General features: G+C 40.3%; 1 protein-coding gene across 1 annotated transcript in view; it reads right to left on the reverse strand.

Moving 5' to 3' along the window:
• Positions 1-2,084: 2,084 nt before the first annotated feature.
• LOC100944436 (arylamine N-acetyltransferase 1-like) overlaps positions 2,085-10,883 on the reverse strand; it is a 10,099-nt gene continuing 1,300 nt past the window's right edge. Inside the window, exon 2 of the mRNA XM_012810021.2 lies at positions 2,085-3,089. Within this exon, the coding sequence (XP_012665475.1) occupies positions 2,211-3,083 (873 nt within the window). The 5' untranslated portion in view covers positions 3,084-3,089 and the 3' untranslated portion in view covers positions 2,085-2,210. The remainder of the gene's footprint in view (positions 3,090-10,883) is intronic.

Below are 10,883 nucleotides of genomic sequence, written 5' to 3' on the forward strand. Positions count from 1 at the left end.
AATCAAGTACCACTAACCTAATCAACTTCACTAATTGAATCAACTACAGTAACCTAATCAAATTCACTGATCTAATCAACCACTAACCCCATCAACTTCACTGATAGAATCAATCACTAAACTAATCAACTTCACTGATCTAATCAGCCACTAACCTAATCAATCACTAACCTAATCAACTTCTCTGATCTAATCTACAACTATCAGTGGTTGATTAGATCAGTGAAGTTAATTAGATCTGTGAATTTGATTAGATCAGTGGTTGATTAGATCAGTGAAGTTGATTAGATCAGTGGAGTTGATTAGGTCAGTGGTTGATTTGATCAGTGAAGTTGATTGGGTCAGTGGTTGATTAGATCAGTGAAGTTGATTAGATTAGTGGTTGATTAGATCAGTGAAGTTGATTAGATTAGTGAAGTTGATTAAATTAGTGGTACTTGATTAGATTAGTACGGTTGATTAGATTAGTGAAGCAAGGGTATGGGAGGAGGGATGGTATTTGGGGGCACCTCACCTAATGTGCATGATGCAACGGTACATTTCAAAAGTACTAAAAAATGAGTATAGTTGTGATGGATGTGTTACTTAATTCAATGTAAGCGTTTCACATTGTATTTGCAAGCGGTACCCTTAACCGCATAAATGCATCAATGTACAAAGCTATGGTTTAATAAAAAGGAATTTTAAAAATAAAAGAAAATAACAAAATATGGCAAAAAATCTTTTATTGGCATTGTATTCGCTAACAGGATTTAATATTTGATTAGATTAGTGTGGCTGATTAGTGTCGCTCATTAGATTAGTGAAGTTTAGGTTAGTGAAGTTGATTAGGTCAGTGGTTGATTACATCAGTGAAGTTGATTAGGTCAGTTGTTGATTAGATCAGTGTATTTGGTTAGATCAGTGAAGTTGATTAGATTAGTGAAGTTGATTAGATCAGTGAAGTTGATTAGGTCAGTGGTTGATTAGATCAGTGAAGAAAGGATATGGAAGGAGGGATGGTATTTGTGGGCACCTCCCCTAATGTGCATGATGCAACGGTACATTTCAAAACTTTTACAAAATGAGTATAGTTGTGATGGATGTGTTACTTAATTCAATGTAAGCGTTTCACATTGTATATGGAAGCAGTACCCTAAACTGCATAAATGCATCAATGTACAAAGCTATGATTTAATAAAAAGGAATTTTAAAAATAAAAGAAAAAAACAAAATATGGAAAAAATCTTTTATTGGCATTGTATTTGCTAACAGGATTTAATCTTTGATTAGATTAGTGTAGCTGCTTAGATTAGTGAAGATGATTAGGTTAGTTAAATTGATTAGGTTAGTGGTTGATTAGATCAGTGAGGTTGATTAGGTTAGTGTTTGATTAGATCAGTGATTGATTAGATCAATGACGTTGATTAGATCAGTGGTTGATTAGGTCAGTGGTTCATTAGATCAGTGAAGTTGATTAGATCAGTGGTTGATTAGATCAGTGAAGTTGATTAGATTAGTGAAGTTGATTAAATTAGTGGTACTTGATTAGATTAGTATGGTTGATTAGATTAGTGAAGCAAGGGTATGGGAGGAGGGATGGTATTTGGGGGTACCTCACCTAATGTGCATGATGCAACGGTACATTTCAGAACTATTAAAAAATGAGTATAGTTGTGATGGATGTGTTACTTAATTCAATGTCAGCCTTTCACATTGTATATGGAAGCAGTACCCTAAACCCCATAAATGCATCAATGTGCAAAGTTATGATTTAATAAAAAAGAATTTTAAAAATAAAAGAAAATAACAATAAATATGGAAAAAATCTTTTATTGGCATTGTATTCACTAACATGATTTAATATACTTTCCAGACAGTAAGTATTCCCATAATATTCTATTTACCTATCACTATTAAAAAATCGTCTATCAATTTAAAAAAAAACCCAATATTCAAACTTCTCTAGTATAAACCACTATGGTTCCCGAGATTACCACAGACTAACCTTACCACACCTTTATTATTATTCATTGGAAAATGTGTGTGGTTATGTGGTTATGTTTCTGTAAAGAGGTTTAATTAGATATGCTGGCATTTTTTAACAGGTGAAATGATTTCATATCCAGGATTCTCTTCAATAAACTGTAGGGGTTTAGAGGAAATATGATAGGTCATCAGTTCATAACTGGTGAGCTGGATTATAAATGTAAATAGGTTTGTTTTGCATCTTAAATAGTAAAAAACTGATCACCATGTTTGGGCACAAGCTTTTTCTCCAAAGAAACATTAAATATGTTTTTAAGCATTTCTTCTATTTCTTCCTCATCCAAAGTCTTAAACTCTACCAGATCTACATTGTCCTTATAATTGAATCTCCTATAGGAGAGGGTGAAGCCCACTAAACAGTGGACTCCTTCTGGGGTCTGCAAGGAACAAAGTGATGTGCCAGCAAACACAGATGATGGAGATTCCTGCAGGTAAATATTCACAGACTCAAAATCTGCAATTGTTCGAGGTTCAAGAGTAAAGGAGTAGAGTTTTCGGTATGTATTCTTTTCCAGGAGATGAGAATTAAGATATTCATTATTGGGAACATACTGCTCTCTCCTGGTCTGGTCTAGGTGCCAGATTCCATCCTCTTCTGTCAAACGGAAGATGCAAGGTACCTGAGGATGATCCTGCCCAGAAATTAACTCCAGAGGCGCCCACATCTGGTAGGAAGAACCAAATCCAGCATCAACGAGGTATTTCTTGCTACCAATGGTCACCTGCAGTACGAGGTGAACCATACCACTACTGTATTTTTCAATCTTAGGGATGTAAACATACCCACCCAACATTGTGGTCTCAAAACCCATTGTGCTCAGAGCCCAGTACAGAAGTTGATTGACTTGGAGACACCACCCTCCACGCTTCCTTCTCACAATGTGATCGAAAACAGCCTGTAAGTCCAACTCCATGGGTTCCCCACAGTGTATGTTAAGGTCCTCAAAGGGAACGGCTCTGATCTGGTGCTGAAGAATGTCAGTTAATGTTTCCAAGTCCAGCTTCTTCCTGGAGTTTTCATAACCAATTCTTTCAAAATATGCTTCGATGTCCATGATCTCCTGAAGAAAAAAACAAAACCAAGACAAGTCTTATTACATTTGCACTTAGATTTCTTCGAGTGACTAACATATAGGTATAAGGCACTGGTTCTCAACCTGTGGATCATGACCCTTTTGTAACAATGAAAATACATCCTGCATATCAAATATTTACATTAAGATTCATAACAGTACAAAATTACAGTTATGAAGTAGCAACAAAAATAATTTTGTGGTTGGAGGTCACCACAACCTGAGGAACTGTACTAAAGGGTTGCAGCCTTAGGAGGTATGAGGAAGGTTGAGAACCACTGGTTTAATGTATTTTAACTATGTCAAAACACAATGTGGTTAGAAGTACCACATATTTTTATTTACTAATTCCCTTGTTTTCTGTCTTTATTGTACAAAATTGTTTTACATGCATAAATTCACTTCATAGCTTCAGAATCCTGTAAGGAAAGTATTATCTATCATTTCTTCTATATTTTAAGCATGACAAGCTAGAAATCCAGATTAAACGATGAGCCAAATGATAAATAGCTTATATGTAATTTTCCTTGTGATGAATATAAAGGATTTACTAAATGGCATCAATTAAAATAAGCTTATAGGCTTGGCACCTGTGGCTCAAGTGGCTAAGGTGCCAGCCACATACACCTCAGGTGGCGGGTTCGAATCCAACCCAGGCCCACCAAACAACAACAGTGGCTGCAACCAAAAAATAGCCAGGCATTGTGGGGGGCACCTGTGGTCCCAGCTACTTGGGAGGCAGAGGCAGGAGACTCACTTGAGCCCAGGAGTTGAAGGTTGCTGTGAGCTGTTGTTGGGTCCGAAAAAGCCTCCCGAAGTAGCCCCAGTCGACAAACTCGAGATGCACTCCGATGTAAGAGGCATAAGGTGAGATTTATTACAGACCGGTCTGGACTCGCCCAGCACGCAAGCATGGGATGAGCCCTGAACTCGGGGTGAAGGCAGTTTTTATGGGGTACAGAAAGCAAGAGGGGTAGGGTTGGATATGAGTACACTTTTCATTGGTGGTTGGTGATTTCATTAGTAAAGGAGGAAGTAAAGGAGGGTTTGCATTGGTGGCTGATTTCACTAGTAAAGGTGAATTTGGATTGATATAGGTGAGGGGTAGGGGGTCCCTTAACTGGGGGCTAGAGTTGGGGTAACCTGGTTACCTGTATTTCAAGGTAATAGAAACTTACTGTTTATTGCAGTAAGGTGACATAGTTAACAAGGAATTGGGGGCTTATTGCTCTGTTGCCCAAGGTGGCGCTATATGGTTGAGCAACTCCGAAAGGAATGAGAAAGGTTGCAGGGTGGGCCCTGCAGATATGGTTGAGCAACTAGGAATGGAATGGGGAGGGCTGCAGGGTGGGCCCTGCAGGGGCCCAGGAACAGAACTTATGTGAATAACAAAATGGAGTTGATCTGGTCCTCACACTGTGATGCCACAGCACTCTACCCAGGGGGAATAGCTTGAGGCTCTGTCTCAAAAAAAAAAAAAAAAAAAAAAAAAAGCTTATAAACAACTGCTGATACAAGCACAAGAATTGTACTCTAGTGGTACATAGAATGGTACATAACCTGCTTTATTTCCCCCTTAGTTGGGAACCTTACACAAAGTTCCCAACTCAAAGAATGATATTCATTCATGCATTGATTGATGAGTTTGACAAATAGTTTTCTGAATATCAGTTATGTATTTGTGCTAATCATGGCCTTGCTTTCCCTCAAAAATCTTACATTTGACTGGGACTCAGAGTGTTGGGTCTGAGAAATCCTCCCAACTTAGCCCAAACGGACAGACTCGAGACACACTCCGATGTAAAGGGCATAAGGTGAGATTTTTTTACAGACCCAGGAGGCCCACCCAGGGGGCCCAGGCCTGGACTCTCCTGGCATGTAAGCCGAGGACGAGCCCCGAACTCGGGGTGAAGGCAGTTTTTATGGGGTACAGAAAGCAAGAGGGGTAGGGTCGGATACGAGTACACTTTTCATTGGTGGTTGGTGATTTCACTAGTAAAGGAGGATTTGGATTAGTACAGGTGAAGGGTAGGGGATTTCTTAACTGGGGCTAGAGGTGGTGTAGCCTAATTAGGAAGGAGAATACCTGAATTTCAAGGAAGTAGATGCCTATTGCCTATTATGGGAGTTGTTCAAGGGAACTGATACTTATTGCCTATTATGGCAGCTGTCTGTCTTAGGTGACTCAATTCAACGGCTTAATGGCTATGCAACCAGGGGTGGGGGAGGCAGCAGGGAGTGGCCCTGCGGTTTAACAGAGCAGACAAGAAAATGGCGCTGGTCTGGCCCTTACAATACTATAAAATAAAGCTGATGGACTTTGGTGCTGGCTGTAGCCATCAGCTGAGTCAGTCTTCCCAGTCCCATCCTTTCTTTCCATGTCTTCTCTTGTGCTGTATTTTCCTCATTCCCCACCAATTCCACTCTGGTTCACTCCCCTTCCTGTGCTGGTTTGTGACAGCTATGGATGGCCTGGATGTAAGTAGATCAAGGAGACCTTTTTGAGGGACTTTTGCCACAACCTAACGTACAATTCACCGCAGGGCTAAAAACTCATGAGATATTACCTCAAAGCTACTGGGGAAATCCCACCGAATACCACCAACAAAGAATTAACCAAGTTGTGGAAGGAAGAACAGGAGAAGGAATGATGAGGACAGTCACCGATGATACCTTAAGGTATCTTTATTATTATTTATTATTATTTTTAGAGACAGAGTCTCACTTTATCACCCTCGGTAGAGTGCTGTGGCATCACAGTTCACAGCAACCTCCAACTCCTACTCTTAGGCAATTCTCTTGCCTCAGCCTCTCAAGTAGCTGGGACTACAGGTGCCTGCCACACCTTATTGCATTTTGGCCAGGGGCCAGGTTCCAAACTGCCATCCTTGGTATATGGGGCCAGTGCCCCACCCACTGAGCCACAGATGCCACCTGAGCCCCCTTAAGCTATCTTTAATGTCATCTGAACAACATTAATTTAAAAAAAAAACCCTTATTTCATTTACGCCTTTCAGAAAAAGCTTTTGTAACCTGTTACCGGAGTCTTAACCTCCTGAGACGATGATGTACAACAGTGGTGCCCAGACCTCCAGACTAACCTTTTAGGCATAGCCTGAGGATGACGTGGTACGCAGGGCCCCCTGAGTGGTGATAAGTGAAGCATCTCTATTTTCCTCCATCCTATCATTTCTTTCATATTATTCTTCTCTTCTTTGTGACTCAGCCACCCTTCCCATACTGCCAGTGTTTTCTAACTTCCTTTGTTCTGGAGTTCTACATTATCTCATTTAAACCTATGGATTATTGTAATCCCATGCAGCTGAGAAAAGTTGGACCCTACTTCTGATACAATTAATCAATAGAAATTTATTAGGAATTTAATACCCCTGCAGGTGCACCTCCAGGGGGCCATTGTTGGGGCCCACAAGCAGCCACAAATGCAAATTCAAAGGGTTTATATACTGTAATCTTTGCTGAAGCAAGCAAGCACACTAATACAGAAGTGTACTATAGCCAAAGTGTTGCAATTAGCCAGCTCAGCACAACTCAGAGGTCACAAGGTAAGGGGTACATACTCGTAAGGGATTACACAACTCAGGGGAGGGGTACATGCTGATTTAGTTCATATAAGCAAATCACATTGGGAATTACAAAATTCACAACGGGAGTACAAGAGTTGGGTAAATTTCCAAAGAACTCAGGACTATCCACCAAGATTTTTCTGGCATCAACTCCTCCCCTCCTCTCTTCCTTATCTTTAAGCTTCTTCACCCTTGAGGGGGCTGGGACTAAAAGATTTAGAAGAGGTTTCCTTTTCAAGGGTAGGGGGCTTGTTCCCCTCTGGTCTTAGTGGGGAATCAAGGGGTTCTGGTCATCACAGAATAGAATTGCATTTCGTCTCATCCTAAATTGATCCAAACACTTTATCAATATTTAGACAAGATCTAAAACTCTAGTAACCAGGCCCAGACAGAAAAATTTGTACTGAGTCAGATCACCCCAAACCGTCTCTAACCCCCAAGCCTGAATCTGCAATGGATATGTAAGAAAGAGAGGCTAAGCCCACACTGGGCCACTGGGATCCTGCTTAGACCATAACTCCCTATATTAAGAAATTACTTGTTTCTTTATAAATGATATAATTTGTTGACAACTATTTGTTTTCCTCCTTCTCCTCCTCCCCCATCTTCTCCTCTTCCTCTTCTATCTTCTTCCCTCCAGTCCTCTCCTCCTCCTTTTCCATTCTTTTCTTTTTTTATGATAAATGTTCAGTTGGAATTTGGTAATGGTAGGTTCATATGAAAGAATTTAATTTTTGTTAAAGGCCAGGTTGCTACCCAATATTGTAACCAAATAGTACTTGTGTGTTCTGTCACTAAACATAAGATATTTTGTATCTCTAAAGTTATCGTTTAAATGCTCAAAGCACTTGGAAAGTAGATGCCAGGAAAAGTGCTCACTGAAAACACTATTAGCTGCACACATTCATTTGTAGAAATTACACAGTTATAAGAGAAGAAGACAGAACCCAATTGGAGGCCCATCAAGGACCCATAGAAAGGCACTTGACACCTTAATACCTTTCTTAGTAAGTTGAAGGTAAGTTGATATTCACCTTTAATGAAGAATATTGGAATGTTTTTTGCTGGCTTAACTCTAAAATAATAGAAATGATAGCTAAAAATATACATTTTCTGTGAAAACCAATGGGCAGCATTGTGTACCATAAATGATAAAGGATTCCTAAAAATCACAAAATGGAGGAAATGGACTGAATAGTAAATGTTTGAACTGCACAAGGAAGAGCAGAAAGTATAACCACAAGAGAGGAAGCAGCACTTGTTGGCCAAAGTCCCTGGGCTTAAAAGCTAGAGTCAGTGGAAACCCCAGGAGGGGGCCCAGAAGAACCAACCAGGTGACCACCTGCCATGGGGTCTGCAAGAAGGGGTGAACCATGTTCCAAGGCCCCATCACTACATGGCATATACCAACCACAGCAACAACCAGTACATGGTGGCAGCACCAGGTGACCCTCATTGGGGATATCAGGGTGGACCACCAGGTAATGCCCTTAGTGCATGGTGTCATCAGGTGGAAAGAAGGGTCACCTACATCCAGAAGACCTGCCTCAATGCATCTCCCACAATATCATCTTCCCTCAACTCTACTGAAAAATGGAGGAGTCCGAGCCCAACTCCAGCTGCACGTGTCACCAGCCACACTAGATACAGAAAGCAAAAGGTGGATGCAGAGCTAGGCACATGTGAATACAATGAAAAACATTATGAGAGTCTACTATGAGATTTGGGATTAGAAAACAAGATATGTAAAACTGACATGGGAACAAGGACAATTGATTAAAGAAGAAAAATAAACTGAACAGAAATTCTTTTCCAGATTCTTGGAGCTCTAAACCATGTAAAATGGACTCAATAACTAAGAGATAACAAAAAAGAAGTGATAAAATAATAGTTTTATGAAAATAAAGATTTTAGAGCATTGAATGCTAATTAAGGACATAAACAGAGTGAATACACAATTAATGATAAACAGAAAGGAAATAGATCTATATAACATCATATCATACTACTTATGTAACAGAAAAGAGCGATATTCATGGAAAGGCTAATGAAATGATACAGCAAATAGGACAGTCAGAAAGAAGCTAATAAACAAAGAAAGCTGTTAAAGAAAGCAGGGATAGGGAAATGAACAAGTGGGGAGAGGAGAGGAGGGAGGAGGATGGGAGATCACGGTGTACAGCACACCTCTTGGGGATAGGACACAATTATAAGAGGGATTTTACCTAACAAATGCAATCAGTGTAACCTAATCCTTTGTACCCTCAATGAGTCCCAAACGACAACAACAATAGTAATAATAAGCAGTTAAAGATAATCCAATGTAATGACAACTGGTGCTCTTGAAGATAACAGAAAAGGTACAATGGAAAATGTATATGAAGGTAACAAACCATATTTCCCTGAAGTGAAGCAAAAATTAAACCTGGACGATAAAGAGACATGATTCTAGGAAACCCAACTCCGCACGCTTGACATTGGACCATATTCTTGTTAACTTATTGAAATTCAAAATGAAAGAGAATTACCAAAGCATCTAGCAGACAAAGAAAATACTTCACAAGGGAGGATATATTAGACTGGCCACAGAAAGGAACACAAAAATAGGGGAAGTAATGAAACTATGTTTTCAAATTATTGAAGGAAATGTTATCTCCAAATATTATTCCGGTTAAAATTTCAGTTCATCGTAAAGGCAAGGGGATTATGAAGATCATCTCAAACAAAATCACAAATCTCAAATGAAAGAGCTTAAGAAATCAAGCAAGGGTGATAAAAATTTTTTGCTTTGCTGGCCCAGGAAGAAGTAAATGAAAATGAAAATGAAAATGGAGAAGTAGGGCAGCCACACTAAAGGACTGTTGGTGAGCAATGGCTCCTTGCAACAGAGAACAAGGAGTAGAAAATATACCTGATTATCGCTATTGAATAAGCCATTTTGGCTTAAGGGGGATGGACATAGAAATATGAAGTTAAAAATGAACCTGAAGATGAAGACCAGATTCTAGGAATATCTGATCCAGTGTTGTCAAGATTGGAACTGAACAAAGATAAACTCAGGCACATTACAATTTTGAAGTGTTGATTTGAGCAGACAGCAACCCAGGAATCATTAGCACCAGACTACAGGGGTTTGATGATCCACTGGGGAAAGTAGGAGAGGATGAGAAAAACTTTTAGAAGATGTTCACAAATGTATAAAAGCAAATGTTCTGTTCACTTGGTTAGAACGGAGAGTCCCTAGTTACAGGTGAGTTGGAAGTGTCTGAGAAGTAACAGTGTCTTTTTTGGTTTTATTGTTAACTTTGGGAAGTCAGTGCATTAGAGATTATCCAGGGTAATAGCTCCCAATTAAAAAAATATTAACATAATGTATTGTGGTTAAATGATTGAAATGTAAAGGCAGACAGTATCTAATTGTAGAGAGCCTGGAGCCTGAAGGGAACTGGAGAGTGAATTCTATCTAAAGTAATTAAAAATTTACTTTTTTTCAAAGATGATGACTCCAGTGAAGGCCATTAGACCTACTGGTCTCCACCAGAGGTACAGAAGGGTAAACAGAACGCTCTCCCTGTAAATGCCTGTGGTGGCCAGACAGGGAGTGTGGGAACTTGCCACAGTCCAGGAAAGCAAAAGGACAGGCAAACTGCTATGGAGCTGAACAGGGTGAAGGCCAGACCTGTCTCGGGCAGGACACAGCTAGACAGTCCACAGTTACAAAGTTCCTTTTCAAGGACAGGGTTGTGTTTCAGGAACAAAAAGGAGAGGCCGAGAGGAAGGAAAGAACAGTTTATCAGAACAGTCATACACTCTCCTGGGCATCGCGCCAGAGCACCAGAGCAGAGGCCAAAGTCCATCCCACTCAACCCTGGGGCTGTTGGCCCGGCCAGCTTCTCTCTCCACCAAGGAATTCTGCACCCCTGTGTACAGGGGCTGATGCTCTTATATGACAGTTAAGGAATTCATTTTTGTCATTTACGACTCTGGAGACATCTCCACTAAGACTCCACCAAGCTCTACCCTCCTTCTTCCCCAGGAATTCCCCTAGACATTGCAGACAGCCCAGCACAACCTCACAGGACAGCAACTGCACGGGACATTCTCCATCCTTGGGAGTTTTCTGATCAGCTAATGCGACAGCAGAAGGAGCTGTTAGGAGTGTGCTGCCTTCAGGGCCAGCTGGGTTCTTTGGGACAGC

This window comes from Otolemur garnettii, unplaced genomic scaffold (assembly GCF_000181295.1).
Source record: "Otolemur garnettii isolate 467f Iridium unplaced genomic scaffold, OtoGar3 scaffold00121, whole genome shotgun sequence".
Lineage (NCBI taxonomy): Eukaryota > Metazoa > Chordata > Mammalia > Primates > Galagidae > Otolemur > Otolemur garnettii.